At 39.6% G+C, this 16,656-nt stretch overlaps 2 protein-coding genes and 1 long non-coding RNA gene across 4 annotated transcripts in view; 1 reads left to right on the top strand and 2 right to left on the bottom strand.

Moving 5' to 3' along the window:
• LOC138011015 (uncharacterized) overlaps window positions 1-16,656 on the top strand; it is a 61,353-nt gene that overhangs the window by 14,537 nt on the left and 30,160 nt on the right. The window contains exon 2 of the long non-coding RNA XR_011124625.1: window positions 4,011-4,095. This is a non-coding gene — a long non-coding RNA (uncharacterized lncRNA). The remainder of the gene's footprint in view (window positions 1-4,010; window positions 4,096-16,656) is intronic.
• LOC138010947 (RING finger protein 151-like) lies at window positions 1,430-3,248 on the bottom strand. Its single transcript, XM_068857956.1, has 3 exons — window positions 3,154-3,248; window positions 2,859-2,925; window positions 1,430-2,487 (listed from the first exon to the last, which is right to left on the bottom strand). Exons 2-3 carry the CDS (start codon window positions 2,921-2,923, stop codon window positions 1,980-1,982), a joined length of 573 nt encoding a protein of 190 aa, XP_068714057.1. The 5' UTR covers window positions 2,924-2,925; window positions 3,154-3,248; the 3' UTR covers window positions 1,430-1,979.
• Window positions 5,464-16,656, bottom strand: part of LOC138011014 (uncharacterized) — an 11,757-nt gene continuing 564 nt past the window's right edge. Inside the window, exons 1-6 of one of the 2 annotated variants that reach the window (XM_068858032.1) lie at window positions 13,807-14,624; window positions 12,343-12,421; window positions 11,848-11,871; window positions 10,783-10,806; window positions 9,278-9,618; window positions 5,464-7,786 (exon numbers count right to left, since the gene is read on the bottom strand). In XM_068858032.1, coding sequence (XP_068714133.1) covers window positions 7,754-7,786; window positions 9,278-9,618; window positions 10,783-10,806; window positions 11,848-11,871; window positions 12,343-12,358 — 438 coding nt within the window. In that variant the 5' untranslated portion in view covers window positions 12,359-12,421; window positions 13,807-14,624 and the 3' untranslated portion in view covers window positions 5,464-7,753. Of the gene's footprint in view, window positions 7,787-9,277; window positions 9,619-10,782; window positions 10,807-11,847; window positions 11,872-12,342; window positions 12,422-13,806; window positions 14,625-16,445; window positions 16,491-16,656 lie in introns of those variants that run through there. The other variant, XM_068858031.1, reaches the window with a different exon arrangement.

Genomic DNA, 16,656 nt, shown 5'->3' on the forward strand with positions numbered 1-16,656 from the left:
TTCATTGCTTTGAACAGCTTTATACATGTGAAAATGTATTATTGAAAACAAATGAAAAATAAAAACCCACGAGTTTGGAAAGAAAGAGTGCTGATTTACCTGTATCGTTGTGTTTTATAAGCTTTTTCAAGGGGCAAACTTGATTGCAAACCATAATTTCGCCTCGATAGCGTTAATTTTCCTGCGATTTCAAACTTTTTGTTGTCGTCTCATTCTGGAAAAGTTGCTTTATTTGATGTATTTCGATTCATACAAATACTACTTCGAGCAAATGCAAATATCACGTACCTGGCGCATGTGAATTTTTGGCCTTTAAAAAGGCAGTCTAGTGGAGGTCCAAGTCGTTGAAAACGTCTGAACATGCAGGGAACCACATAGCTTTCACATTTGTGGCGAGGAAATAAAAATATGACCCCTAGTAGAGCCTTGTAGCCGCCATAACTCAACTCCCCTCCCCTCCCCTCCCCTCCAAGGGTTGCGTGACTTCTCCCAACCCCAGCCGTGACAGTTGCGGTCTCGACTTGTCCGTCCCATGGTGCGGAAGGGTTTGTCAATTTTTCATTTTTATTTGATCATCGACAGAGGAAAATTGAAAAGTGATTGGCTGCTATTCAATTCTTCTTTCTTCCTTTGCAAATAAAAATTAAAGATTTGTATTGTCATTTTTAATTTTCATTCAATAAGAAACCATGATTTTCATGTTTGTGTTTGTTGGAATTTTATTCTCAACGTTCCTTGCAGGGAACGAAATGAAGAATGTTAGACAAGAGGTTCACAAACACTTACCTATGTCGAAATGGGTTTCGAAAGGTAATGAGATACTTTCGAAACGAAATGTGATTCTTTCGAAAGCCGGTTGCCATGGCTATAGCATGTAACGTGATAGTCACCATGCTACGGAATGGAGTGTCGTCATATTCGTCTTATATGACGTATATCACGTGCTATTCCTCAATTTACTCTCCTCCAAAGAAGCGGACATTTTGGCTTGGTTGTCGTGGTTAAGTTAAAAGAATTCTTTCAACTTCGCAAATTTCAGCCTTAATAGTCACTTTATTCGACTGTTTTCTTTCACTTGCTCCCTATTATTCCAAAGTTTTTTTTGCCGCTTCGACAGGTCTACGCCGTTAAACGCATTTCGTGCATCTTCAAATGGTACAACTTGGCTTTTACATGCATGCAATGACGCCGCCAAAGATTCTCCTTTTTCTGTTGTTTACTGCGAGTTATGTGGAAAGGTTTGAGTGGTTTTCTTTCTTCGTGGTTTTATGGTCGTTCAATTTTTTACCTATTCTCCCTTCTCTCTTTCATGTTAGTCTGTCATTTAAATGTCGTGATGCAAAAAATAATTTAATTGGTTATAATGTGCATTATATTTTAAGCTGAAATAATTATTTAGCTTTTAACGGAAAATGTTTTTTTCTCGTGATCAGGCAAGACGCCAACAGGCAATTGCAGCAGTTCGTGTCATCTATTTTGCAACTGTTGCAAGAAATAGATAGGTGTAACGGTACTCCTTTGGACAGGGAGACTGCAGAATTTTTGCGTCTCAGATTGGGTGGTTCGATTCGCCACATGCACCAGGTCCTTACTTTTATTGAAGGGTCTCCTCAATTTTCACAAAATGAAGTTAATGACATTAGAAATCTTGCCAGAGAACTAGAGTTGATCAAAGATTTGTTCGAGAGATTGCCAGTTTTCACTCCTAACTGCTATAGGGCTCCTATCCAGCATACTGGTGCCATTGGCCGTCCAGCTTATGAAATATCCAGTGAACAGATAATGCTTTTGCGTTCATGTCATTTTTCTTGGAACAATGTTGCAAGCATTTTGGGTGTTTCCAGATGGACCATACGAAGAAGGGCCAATGATCTTGATATACCACCTTCTTTTCTAATTGTCCATTAAATTAATAATAAAATACAGCTTTAAGCAATTGTCAAACAACTTTCAAACAGTAATGTGGACCCACGCATTTATTAAACGTTGAAAAGGTACCAAACAATCATATACCTTTCAACTTGTACCCCACAATTATTTGGGCAAGTCACCAATTTGGCAACACACAGCTCATTGTGGGCTGACAACTCACTATGAGGAATCTCAAAGGTACAATAGGAGCATTTCACTGTACGATGTGGGCAGGTGAGCAGATGCTGGGCAAGTTCATGTTGATATGCACGAAGAATGCAGCCCCTGCCCTTAAACTTGCATTCCACAACCTTCATGTCACAGCAAGGAAGGTGACTTTCAAGAGAAGATAGTGGTCCAGTCCAGTGACATCCTCCAGGTCGAGCTATTGTTGATGTGCACTTCACTCTTCTCTTAGCAATGGCACCTTCCACGGCTAGATTTCTCACCAGCAGCCCACGCAGATTGCTCCTGTCTACAGGGCAACGGGTGTTGTTCAATTGCCATTTTGTAATGCACTCTTTACAGAATGAATGACCATCTTGGCAAGTGACTGGGTGGTTGAATACAGCAAAACTGAAAACAGAATTTGAATATATAAAATAAAAAGGAAAACACACTGAAATTAAAAAAAAAAGCATGAAACAAAAAACAACGATTTAAAGGCTCGCACTTGAAAATTATTTCTCTCGCCAAGAGTGTACATGCATGTCATATATGACACTGACTTATATCAATGAATCCCACACAACAGGTCAGAAGTAACGCTAGCGGTATCCAGCTGCGTTCGAGTATTTCAATTTTTAGGATGAATTTTAAGACAAAAGAAGGAACTTGACAATTCAGCCATAGCTTTAAAATTTAAGGCTGGAAAATACAGGAGGCGAATACGACAATTACCGCTTACATATGTAGTTAAGTAATGTAATTAATTATTTATACTCAACCAGATACTGCATATGAATTCGTCATCAACAGCTTCAAGAAATAGCTCAGGAGCGAATCCTGTCATGACTTTGTGCCACGGAGAAAACGGACAGATAAAAAGAATGTTTCATCTCAGTTAAAATAAGCAATGAGCTGACTAGCTTACAAATTACGGTGCCATATGCATCCTTGTCACGCGAACAAATATGGCGTCACATGCCTGGCCAGTCTTCGATTTAGAAATTATGCAAACCCGAGCAAAAAAATGTCAAATTAAAGAAGTGAAAAACATCAAATTAGAGCACAAACACTTACCTAAAAATTACGAATAGAAATAACGCGAAGAAAACAAGCTTTAAGCGAAAAAGAAACAGAACGTATCGAACACGCGCTACTTAAAGACGTTCGTGACTTCGTGGCTTTGTAAAACGCTCATGTTACCTGCTGAAGCAATGGGAACTAACCAAACGCTCATGTTACATACTGACGCCATGGCAACTAACATTTTTCAGAGTCTTATTACATCAGTCATGGGTTTCACATTACATGACTTTTCAACCTATGACGTTACGTTGCGATTTATTTCGTTACTTTTCGATTTATTTCGTTGTATTTATCGAAACGTAATTTTGCTACATATGGCGCGCCATACTTGACTACCGCTCCAAATATGACAATATATATTTTTCTTTAAATGTCGTTAAATGTCTTTAAACGTTTCTTTTAATATCTCCCACAAACTCCACTCAAAAGTGATAAGAAGCCGGAGATGAAACGCTATACAAAGTTTAAAAGACTCTCTCAAATCAGTCACTGTCTGCTGGGATCAAAACTCAAAGAACGAGAGACTATAAAATATTGTTTGAACAGTATTGGCACGTTACTTTACAAATCTTACCGTTGCCCTTGAAAGTGAAGCGTTTTCGCTTTAAAGAAGAAGCCTAAAATGGAAAATTGTGTGTCATGTGCAAGCGTTCAGCGCAAAGTTTTCGTATTTTGTCGAGGGGAACAGAGAGATGGAATCAAAAATGCGTGCTGCACGTGCAAAAAAGAACGCACGTGCGGCACGTTTGGAGTGACGATTACGAGGAAGGGTGAGGATAAAATTCCATTTTATCGAGATCAAAGATGATCATTGACGTTGTTAATCCCATGTCTGAATTTTCTTTCAGATAAAAATTCCTGTCCTTCTGATGAATGCCTTAGACGACCCTTTGGTCCCTGAGGAGTTGTTTGTCACCCCCCATAACCATGTCAGTAAGTATTTTTAAACGGACCTGGTTCCACTCTTTTGCCCCAAGCGATAAGCGAGGCAGTGTCAAGCACACGCAAACGAAAACTCGTTTATCGCGAGAACACGCGCGTGCTAAAGTGCTCACACGACAAATATCGGACTAAATACGTTTTTACAAAATTTGAAAGTTAACCGGACTGCACGATCCAAATGACAGTGTGAACACAGCTCATTCTCGAAAGACCCATTTTTCTGACTTTTCGGAGAGAGTTGTCTCAAACGTACGCATATCATACGTACGCATATCATCTCAAAAAGGATGAGTTTGTTCGCTGGCTTGAAATTGAAGGTCCAAGACAGGTCTAAATACGGTATGTCTACAAAAGGAGATGCGCATCTTTTCGTCACAAATTGTCCCAAACTTTCAACTTTACTTGTGTCCAAAAATGAGGCGATGGATGTCACAGTGTCTCCATAACATTACTCAACATTTCGCCATAAGCAAACGTTAACTATCAACCTCAAAAATCCCTACTATATCTTTCACAAAAGGATCAATGACTCCGGCATTTCCGAGTGTCACGATGACAGTTGTTGAGATCGAATAGGCGAAACAAAAGAAAGCGAGTAGTGTAAAGCGAAAAGCAGTTCAAACTAGAATGGAAACGTAGAACAAAAGAACATTACAAAAGCGAGCTACCGTGAAAAGGAAAACTCGACGGAAAGCAACACTTACATTCATCTCGAATCTGGTTTTGGAAAACAGCAGGAGAAAGCTGTATAATTCGATCAATATCTGACATCCGTTAGTGTGACTCTAAACTTTAAGTTAATAATATTTGAAAATGACTTCATTATATACCTTAACTAGCACGGCAACAAGCTAACGTTGAAATTCCGATTCGAGCAAAATACAAAAACTACTAATGACCAGGCTTATAGCCCCTAACACCCAACTCTAATGCTCACTCTATGGTCACAAGTAGACCTTATTCATAAATGGCGGTTACATTTATAATTCTTTTGTTCACGTGCAAATTAGCCTACCAAGCCTCATTTTAGAGCAGGAATTCTTTTCAATTCACTGTATGGTATCGAGGCTTGGTAGGCTAATTTGCACTTCGACAAAAGAATTGTAAATTGGCCTCCATTTATGAATAAGGTCTATGGTCACAAATAGGTACGGTTGGCGTCTTGACTTGGTGACATTTATCAATTGCTGATTCGGGTTCCATTTAGGTAGCTGTATTTCTGGAGAAAAAAGAGCGAATGTAATCTACAGGAAGAGGGTTTGTCCAATCCCCTGAAACCTTCTCCTTTTTATATGTTTAATTTTTGTCTCTTTTAATTTATCGCTTAGAATGCAATGAATCAGCGATATTTGTGATCACACGTGCACATCATGGCGGCCATCTTGGATTCTTTGAGGGAGGACTTTTCGATGTCGAGCCAGTCACGTGGTTGGATAAGGCATTGATGCAGTGCACCATAGCAGTGATAAGAGCAAATCAATCAGTAGATCAGTCATCTTTAGGCAAACAAATCAGTAATTTTGTCATTGCATCGTAGGAACGGATTCAAGAGCCTCCGTATCGAGTGGTACCTGTTCTGAAAACTCAAAATTAGGTAGGACATCTCATTACAGTTACACGACATAACTTGCCCCACAATTATGAGACAAGTTCACCATCGCAAAGGGAACCTCTGAATTGGATAGAAAAATTGACAGCATAGAAGACAAGGGACAGTTTTCCGGAGATAAAAACTGCCGTATGTTCTGAGAGAATTTAATTTAGGGGTAAGCAGCTCTTCGAAAACCGTTAATTTCCATCAATTAATCAATTACGAATTTGTGTTATCTGTTGTCTCTAGTGATCTGATTCAATCTTTGAAATCTTATCTTCGTTTTCGCGCTAAGTGAGAAAAAACGGATTTACCCCATGTTATTTAAATTAAAAGAGAAAGTCCACAGTTTTGAGCTCTGTGAACGAACTCTACTTTTAAAACCCAGTTTAATCTTTAACTAAAGTCGCGACGCTATGGTCGTCTGAGACCAGTGGGTAAAACATATAAGAACAATGAAAGCAATTAAATCACATGAAGTAGATGTAAAATAATCGGGTCATTTGCACTATAGTTCGCGATATGTGTAATTATCGTTGCATTTTCGTACACAACTTGGAAATTGGCAACCAGTGTCTATCCCCACTTATCTTGTCCGGTAACATTTTCTAAATAAAATAACCTCGCTGATTGTAAATCATCAAATTAGTATTTTTGGTAAGTGTGGTTATAAATCAGTCAATGTAAAGAAAACTTAAAATAAAGGTGAGAATATTTGGCTGTGCAAATTTCTTATTCTGCACGTGTAAGTATACCTCTAACTAACCGAATTCAAGATCCGTACTGTAAGTTACGGACCGGGTCTTTCCCCCGAATGATTTATAAATGAACGGGAAAAACGAGGATCTGTACCTTTCAGTAAGGACCGAGAAACCAGGTTAGTAAGATATTTATTGTACCTCCGAGGTAATCAGGCTCACGGGAAAGCAAATTAGATGAAATCAAGAGCAACGTTCAACTGCCACAAATGATTGACATGCGTGAAAATCTGACAACGAATACATCTCATTGGCTTCACACGTTTATTTCACATTAACAACGTGGAAACCGTACTAGGCAATGTTGCGTCAAAACTTCAAATTTAGCGGGCCGTACACTGAGCTCAATTAGCCAATCATGGTGGGCGTACTATCTGAGAGCTGTAATTGTGGGCTCGCAGCACATTTCTCAACTGTAGCATAAACACAACATGCGCAAGTTTAAAGAGGCTGTGTCACGGCAGTGTAGTTGACTTTGTGCTGTTTTATCATTTTATCATTTACTCACCCCTTAATTCTCGCTATACAACTCGTAAACTCTGAAATTACTTTTAAACAACACAAACCAAAGCTTCGTGACAACAAAATATCAGTGAAGCATACATAATTGAAGTTACAAACAACAGAGATCAACTTTGAATAACTGTTGGGCTGAACAGTTTTCAAACACCCCAATTACAATCCACTTTAATCTTCTTCAATTTTGCCCATCCCTGTCTCCTTTTGTCTTTGCTGTTTTATTGCAACCTTTCTTCAATGTTCTAAGTAGTTATTTTTACGTTTCGCTTGATTTGGTTGCCAGTTTCCAGTCGCTTAATTGACTTAAATCGTGACACAGTCCCATTAAGTCGCAGATGAGAGCCAGTCTCAACTTGATGCCTTGCTTGCTGCCCAGGGGCCCGTTTCTCGAACGTCCCGAAACTTTACCGCCCATTTTCGGGTGTCACAATTCCCTTTGTATCTCAAGAACGGAGAGGATTTAAGTGGTCAAACTTCACTTATCTTAAAAACATGTTAAAAGATCGGCTTTCCAAAACAAGCGGTTGGCAGTTTCACACGTGGCTTTTCGGGCCCGAAAAGTTATCGGGACGTTCGAGAAAGGGGCCCCTGAACAGTGTCCTTGAAACCTTCACCACTGTTAACTGCTAATGGAGATTGCTTAAAAATTGTCTAGATTTCTACTTGTATTATTCCTTCATTGTGGCTTCTCTTCGTGTTATTTTTTTCCATCGACCGTCTAGTTGCTTCTAGTGGCTACCTTGTAACTTCCTGTTTTGATAACTGATCAGTCTCTTCGTGTTTAGTCATCACATTGCTGAGATCCCAACAGAGTCTGCAATGAGATAAACACAGGACAAGAAGGGGCCGGGTAAAACATCCGCCTAATTAAACGTTATACTTCAACTTTTAGTAAGTCCAGAGTGCTTAATTCCACCTTCGTCTTTTCTCCTCTTCCCCTTTTTTGCCCCCCATTCTCTCACCCTACCCTCCTAATTGCCCCCGTTTCCCCTTCTCCTTTACCCTTGTACTTCCTCTCCCGTTCCCCTAGGATTTCAAAAATATTACTTAGGTCTATCGCAAGTATTTCGCAATTATTCCGACTTGGTCACTTTGTACAATACGCGCGAACTATCCTGTAACTAGATGGGTACGAACGGTGAAAATGAATGGATCATTGATATATATGCCCACGTTGTCGTCAAAACGGAAATTCGTGCTGCACGTGCAGCACGAGAATTTTAACCAATCATATTCTTCCTTTGTGGTGATGTCGTTGACGTAGCCGTTGTCTTCGCTTAAACTCCATATTATGTTACTGGCTCCAGTCCACCTTTGCACCAGGATCCCGTGCCCTTCGAGGTAGTAGGGACCTTTAGATTTTAGGACGAGGACAAGAACGAGTAATCTTACTCTTTTTTAGCAGCATAGGTTCCTCAGATATTCTTATTGCTGGTAACTGAGCCTTTCCCTGATCGAAAAATGCCAAAACTAGCTACGACCGTGTTGGTGACTTGTTTTGACACGGCGACATTTTTGCAAAACCTCGCACTAAAATGACGACGGTATCACATTTTTCCCGCCAAAATGACGCTGGTTTGCGCGCGCTCACTGTTGTCCTATAAGAAAATCCCGTACTCGTAGTCGCTCTCGTCCTAGAATCTAAAGCTCTCCATTTGCTTTCCAGCCAATCACGAGCCTTGCGTAATTATTACTCTTGCGATTGAGTATGCTAACTCGTGAAGTCTGCAACTTCTTAAAAGAACTCGTCTAAAAGTAGTCTGGGACATAGACCAAGTATGGAAGTCTTACGTTTCTCGTTGTGAGCGTCTGCATATAGAATTAAAAAGCGTATTTGTTATTTTTCTTCAACGAAGAGGGATTTCGCCCAGCTAACGAGGACCCGGGGATATCATTTTCGCGAAGAATAGATCGAATGCATAAATGGCGGCCAAAAAAATATTCTTTTGTTTATGTGCTAATTAGACTCACTAGCCTCGCTCTCAAGCAACATTTCTTTTGTTTTTTGTACATGCAAACGAGGTTAGTGAGTCTAATTAGCACATAAACAAAAGAATATTTTTTTGGCCGCCATTTGTGCATTCGGCCTATTACTGCTTCATTCGATTCACTACTTGAAGGCCCCATACTATTTTTTTTGGGCTACCAAACCTCGCTTCCATGTATTGCAACCCAGGCCGTTTCGCAGGTCCGCCATTTTTTAATAAGGTTTATAACATTTGGCCAACTTTTGACTCGCAGAAGTCTTTATTGCGCGCTGGATGGGCACCGAAACAGATAAGCAAAACTAATGGCGTTTACTTACACGTTGAAATTTTTTCCGCTCAAAACCTCGAAAGACATATCCTTTAGAGAACGTTAGATTCACTCCAATCTCGCTCATCAGCTCGCAGGCCTTCTGTCCCGTCCTCCCTGAGTACTGATAATTGTAACCCGAACAATCAGGAAATCGCAGGCATTGATCCTCGCACTGAATCTCTGAGAGAACAGACTGAGTCCAAATCACGTGACCCAAAACCTTGCGGTCTATGACAGGCAATCCGCTAATTGGAAAAAATACATTTTGGCCAACACATTTTGGGGCTGGATGAATTGAGGGACTGGTTGTCGATCTGACGCTCTTGCTATTTTCCATTTCTGGTTGTCCTGGATAGGGCAAAGAAAATTATGGTTCATACAGAGAAACTTTTGCTGACGTCTGTTGGCGTATTTTCTCGTAGTTAGGTTGTCTTATTTATTAATCCTATGACTCCCAGCAGTGATTAATGTGTAAATTCTCACAATTTCAATGAAATGTCAGTCAAACAGCTATTGAGAATGAAGAATAATATCGACTTAATGAGAAGTGTGATCTTGATATAACACTAAATTCTCATGACTATCCAACAAAGAAATTTATGGTACTAGTTAGGAGAATGAATGTTTCGATCATCGTAATGAAAAGGTTAACATGCGAATGGATGCGATTCTGTTTGTGAAATACATCGTACTTTACACAAAATGACTTCAAAGATATATAGAAACGATATATGAAAAACGTGCATTTAATTGAGCTTCGGAAAGAAGGATGTTAAATTATGGTAGTTTTGAAAGTGCAACCTCGTTCCCAGGGCTTTTCACCATCGAGATCTCGGCGGTGAAAAGCCCTGGAAACCAGGTTGTTGAAAGTGATACTAAAGTCAAATTCCCCACCTCCGCGGCAACATAATTGGCCAAAAGTATCAAAAGCCCCCACCCTGGTGGAGAGTAAAAGTTGCCAAAATAATACCCTTTAGACCTTGCTGCACACGCAATAAAAGTGGAATGTATGTGCCACTGGCCTTTTGTTCCACCATCTCTCACGAGCGCGGGAAGTTCATTTTAACGTCTTCTGGGTATTTTCCAAGATGGCGGAGTTTTTCTCCAAGCAACCTCGTTCGCAGGGCTTTTTCCTCACTACTTGGTTTCCAATCCCTCTTCATTATCCAAGATGGTGGCCATGTCAAATTCCCCAGCCTGGGGATATGTCGTACGATTAAAATCCCCACCCTGGGGACAGACCTCACAGTCAAAGTTCCATGGCATTGATATTGCAGAGGTCATGGGTTCAAATACCGTTTAAATTCAGGCTTTCTGTAGATGGTTTGCCACCAATGGCTAAAGACAGATAATACTGTAATGTACAATTGCAAGTGGACGAACAAAAGGAGCTGATATGAAATCTTTTGTTTTCTTCCACCAACATGGCGGAAATGACGTCAAATGCAAACCACCCATTCGTTTCTAAAGTTCGCAACTGCACTGATACGAAAATTTAAAAAAGATACATACCATGAGCATTAGATCCCCCATTACCTGAAAATGAAAAGTGCAGTTAATCATTTCAACTGCTGCGTACGGAGGCGGCGTGGTCCCGTGATTAGGGGCGCTGGGTTTGCAAGCGGTTTCCTTCCCCCCCCCGCCCCTGCCAGGGTTCAAATCCCGTTCTGACCTCTGGTATGGATTTATTTCTGGTTGTCCTGGATTCAACTCTACCGCGCTTTGTAAATAGCCAACTGGTTGCTTTCTGCCAGTTGGGGTTCTTAATAATGTTTCTGTTAAAGTGCGCCTGTGATAAAAAAAACCTCTTCCTTTTTTCCTTCAGATTTTGAAAGTATGTTTTCTTAACACCTGACTGGCAAAATTTTGAGCTTTGATTTTTATCTAAAGGCCGTTTACTTTGAGGGTAAGTTTTGGATTTCACGGTCCGCCATTACTCACGTTCAAAACTGACCGATTGGACTTCAGACGGTTGGATCCAGGGAAAAGTGACGTCAGAGGCTCAGTAGTTTAAAATTTCAGTGTGTGAACGCAGCTTATTATATATGCAAAGCGTGAGTTTAAAAGTCTGAAAGCCCAAAACCCCCGTGCTGCATATTAATTCTGCGGCGTACACATGTATTGCATTCTTAAACTAGTGAGCCTTTGATGTCATTTTCTCCTCGATCCAGCTCTCTCAAGAACATAATGTTAGTAATGGCGGACCATTAAATAGGAAAATTACAGTTAAAATAAAGAGGCATCTTTTTGAAATCAAGGCTTAAAACGTGGGTCACTTAGTGTTTTGTTAAGATAGTTTTGAAATCCAAAGAAAAATATGAATTGATTTTTTTGGTCACAGGGGCACTTTAAGTTTGAATTGTTTCTTTCAGATTATTAAAAACTGCATTGGGTGCCTGTAAACTAGCTTGATAGCTACGTACACCTCCACTATAAGCAAAGCGTTTGCATTTTTTTAAACAAAGCATTTACAGTATCGCAGAGGTCGTGGGTTCAAATGCCGTTTAAACGCAGGCTTTCTATTCGTTCCTAAAGTTCACATTTGCAATGATCTGAAAATTAAAAAAATATACATACCATTAGCGTTAGGCCCATGTTGACCTGAAAATGAAAAATAAAATCAATCATTTCAACTACTACGTATTTTCATTGCATTAGTATGCAAATGCCGTTTAATTAAATGCAGGCTTTCAATTCGTTTCCAAAGTTGACAATTGGAATGACCTAAAAATTAAAAATCAAATCAATCATTTTATTTGCTACGTATTTGCATTGCATTTGAATCGCAGCGGTCATGGGCTCAAATGCCGTTTAAAGCCTTGCATACGGCGGTTGCGCCCGCAGTACACACGGCAGTCAAACCTTGACTGTCCTCCGTAAGTGGTACGTTTCATGTGTGACTAAAAGACGTAGTTTGTTTAGCTGCAAGACTAGCCTGCGAGCAGGCCCTCCGAGGGACTGGGGTTGGGGGTAGAACGAGGGCCTGCTTTGGGCCTGCCCGCATTGCTTTGTATTTTGAATGTTGCGTCCAAATTTTGGACGCAAAATACTGATTGGCTGAAATTAAATTACCTCGTGACGTCACCATTGACAAGCTCCGACAACAAGAAAGCCTCTTCGCTTCGCAGAGATGAGGTTGTCAGAAATGCGTCTGAGAAAATTGTAGAATGTTGCAATTTACCATAACTTTACATAATTAAAGGTCGGGCAACGGGATGCAATGGCTTCTCTACTGCATGGCATCTGACAGGATACGGCGATGCGGATCCGCATAATTCACTGAAATCCGCATCTTCCGCATAATTCCGATATTTTGCGCAAAAAAAAGAAGAAATACCTGATATTATAGTGATAAAGCAGCTCCTTAACATCCTCAAAAACATAAAAGCGGGAGAAATTGACTGTTTTGAAACGCTTATTTTCCTGAACATTGAAGAAAACACACCATTTCGTTCGCAAGATGAAAGTTCGTAAGAAAGATCGTAAGCAGTTTCCGCGCATTTTTTCGCCGATGAGCCCGTTCTACATATGTGTAAACAAAACGGCTGAAAATTGTCAATGATCGAGGGAATGGATCGCGCTCCAAAGGTATTACAATTTTGCTCCATTATCTCCAAATTGAAACAAAATTTATGACTAGAAACAAAATAATTTTTTATCGCTTTATTTATTTTACCAAAAGTTGCGGCAAAATCCCAACTGCTAACCCCTTTATTTCAACGGGGAAAGCTGGTCGCAAATTGGTGACTCCTCCATGTATTTTAATCACAAAGGGCTAAAATTCAGTCATAAATGCGATTGTATTGGTTGCAATTTCGACTACGGATTTATCGTAAGCATGTAAATACATTGGACGGCCCTAATTATTAGTTCTATAACTTGTTTAAATTTCCGCATAATCCGTTGTAATTTCCGCATAATCAACTCATGTTTCCGCATAATATGGCCAAAAATTTCCGCGTAATCTTTAATGTTTTTTCCGCATCCTATCAGAAGCCATGCTACTGGAAGGAAGGAAGTTCTATCTCTGTTTACCACAGGATTCGGAAAAGTCTTATTTCCCAACTGTTTTTCGTAGCGGCCAAAATACAACGAGGGCGACTTCATGTCACCGTGGTAGTTTCCTGTCCTCGACAAAACATTATCCCTGATCACATTTGGACAAAAATGGGCCTTTCGGCTGCCTCTGTTGCTGATTTTCGATGATTTAACGATAGAGAACGATAGAGGAACTCTACACGATTTTAGCAAGTATTTGGTAGAAAAGGCGGCTCCACCAAAGATTGCTCGATCTCCTCGTATTTAACTCAGCAATACTCCGATACACTTGAAAACAAAATATTCCAAATTTTCAAATTATTGAATTAGTAAAATACATATCTATAACCACAAATACTCGATAAACCTTTGAAATAAAATGGTGCAGGCCTAGGTATTAGAATATCTGTCTAGTATTAAATTAAAGTGTGATGTAGCAGTTGTAATGTCTGTATTTCATTAAAATAAATTTAAAAAGATAACTCCGCTTCGCTTTACCGAAATTTGGCAGCAGTTGCGGTCGACGAGTCTCACACAGTGGAGATGCGGTCAGGGAAAACGAATTTCTCTATTACGATTCCCGTCGTTTGAAGTTTGTGTGCTAAATTTTTCCCTGACGATCGAAACACATTTTCCGCGGAAGGGACTTGAAGAATTACCGTACTGAATATTCAGCTACGCTTTACAGCATCAGCAATAGTTGCTAGGCTTTTCTGGCGAAGGCTTCCTTCCTTTACAGTTTTTTTTAGTTTCTGCCTCGAGCAAATGGAAATACACAACGCGTGGCTTTCTGTTTTCGTTTTTTTTTTTTTCAATGTTTACTTCGGGTGCGCGCTGATTGGCTAATTTTTGACAGCTCTCTCAGCGTGACTTCAGGAGGCGGCATTCAAAGGGATGCGTGCAGGCTCTCCTTCTCTCCCACCGAGGAGAGAGAGAGCCTGCTTGCAGGCTAGAAACGAACCGATCATGGGTATTTTTTCTTTTTTTTTCCCAAGTTGAACAAATTTAAAGGCAACATTAAAATTGCTTTTAAATATGCTAATATTTAACTAGAGATTGCTGGGTCAAGTTCGACGAAGAACGAGCTATTTAATGTATAATTTCACAGCTAAAATCTTGCCTTGCGAAAACAAGCCAGCTAGTTGCCGAACGCGGGTGACCCGGTTTTGGCGCCAAACTTAAAGCTTAAAACCCAAATAGGTTTCAAATTTTTAATTTGTTACTATTGTATCTGTTGTAGTTTTTTGTTTTTTAAATCCTTTGGGGGGTTATCGATGTGGTCTCCAGAGAAAAGTTCCCTGATTTAAACTGAATGCCTTTCGTGTGGACATTCATTCTCTTGTAGCGGTAATTTGTTTAAACATTACCGAACTTTCACCGATCACCGTCCCTAACCAAAACCGTCGCTAAACTGCAAGGAGGTCACCGATTTATTCCTGGACGAGGACTTAAGCCCCTACTACCGGAAAGCCAGACTTCGAGAACTTTTCAAAGGAGGCTCATGATCACCAGTGGAGAATGTACTTTGGACTGGAGGAAGGTTTCAACAAACTCCTTCGAAGCCGAGTCCTATCGGCAAAGTCTTCCTCCGCCAAATAAGTCCGTAACTATCTCAGTCCACCTTAAAATCTTAGATCCTCTCTATTGGTCCAATCCATATTATTGCAAATATATGGATTATAAATTAGTGAAAGAGAAGATCGATAGAATTCAATGTCGATATCGAAGATCAACTGTAATTTTTCAATATTTTGCATCCAACTAATCAGAGAGCACACAATTGCTGTGACGTCAGGACAGTAAAATTTTTCCCGCCCGCTGAATGCTGATTGGTCAATTCAAATTTCAGAGGTCCCACCGGCACCGGCATTGTGTGTCATGGAACAATTTTCATATATGAAAATCCCGCCAAAGCTGAAATTTATCCAATCAGATCGCTATGATAAGCAATGCGAATTACCATAACAAAAACAAACGTTCAAAAAGCCTGTCGGTTGAAAGTGTGCCTTTAGACGCAGACTTTCTATTCGTTTCTAAAGTTCACAACTACAATGACCTAAAAATTAAAAATTAAAATCAATGATTTTTCTGCTAAATATTTTCATTACATTGAGTACCGCAGGTTGTTCAAATGTCGTTTAAGGACAGTGCCTACTATTATTATTGCGCATACGATCTGCGCATCTCCAGATACTCTGATTTTCTATCGGTAGTGCTTACTAATGCAGGGATATTTTTGTGCGGTTGCAATTTATGCGGAAAAAGCAGAACTTAGCACGTGCTCTTGAGGGTAACCATGCATTTTTCAAAGAAAATTAATCTTTAATTTGGAAAGGAACGCCATACATTGCTTTGTATTTTAAAGCTTTTTGCTAATATTGTTGATTAATTATCTTTGAAAAGTGCGCGGTTACCCCCCCCCCCCCCCCCCTCCATTTTCTTTTTTTAGATTTTAATAACACTTGAGATATGCTTTTCCCGCATATTCATAAAACCGCGCAAAACTATACCTTTGAATTAGTAGGCACCGTCCTTAAATGCAGGTTTTCTATTCGTTTCTGAATTAAGTTCACATGCATTTGCAATGATCTGACAAAGAAAAAATACATATCATTTGAGTTAGGTCCATGATGACCTGAAAAATTAAAAATGAAATCAATCATTTCATCTGCTTCATTTTGCATTGCAGTAATATGGCAGAGGTCGCAGGTTCAAATGCCGTTTAAATGAAGGCTTTCAATTTGTTCCTAAAGTTCACAACTGCAATGACCCAAAAATTAACAATGAAATCAATCATTTCATCTGCTACATATTTGGATTATTTAAAAGAAATTCTATGTAGCTGTTACTATTCCGTAAAAACATGCTTATCATTTTGTTCACATGACATCCAACAATAGAGCTTATGCACTCAAATACTTCTTGGATACGTATTAATTTTAATTCGCGGGTAAATTAGTTTGAAACATCATCATGGCTACGGTTTGTTTTATGACATCACCTGCATGCGCAATAGATAAACCGTTGCCAGGAATGGCCTGCAAAATTTTTGACCAAATGGGGCAAAAACGAATTTCCGACTATTGCCAATATATACGAGACTAAGGACAGAGCGATCAAAATTTTTACATACATACCTTTTGAATGCGTCACTCTGGCGAACCACAGACACCAAAAAATAACTGAAGAACAAAAAATAATAATAATAATAACAGAGTAGGTTATCACAGCGCCCTCAGTTTGCCGTCACTGAAAAGTTACACTAGGAGATTTTGGCAATATAATTCAGTGCAAGAGAAAAGCGAGCAAATTTAAGACAATCGAGTGCTTCTTACTGGATGCCGGATC

The sequence above is a fragment of the Montipora foliosa genome, chromosome 7 (genome assembly GCF_036669935.1).
Source record: "Montipora foliosa isolate CH-2021 chromosome 7, ASM3666993v2, whole genome shotgun sequence".
Taxonomy (NCBI): domain Eukaryota; kingdom Metazoa; phylum Cnidaria; class Anthozoa; order Scleractinia; family Acroporidae; genus Montipora; species Montipora foliosa.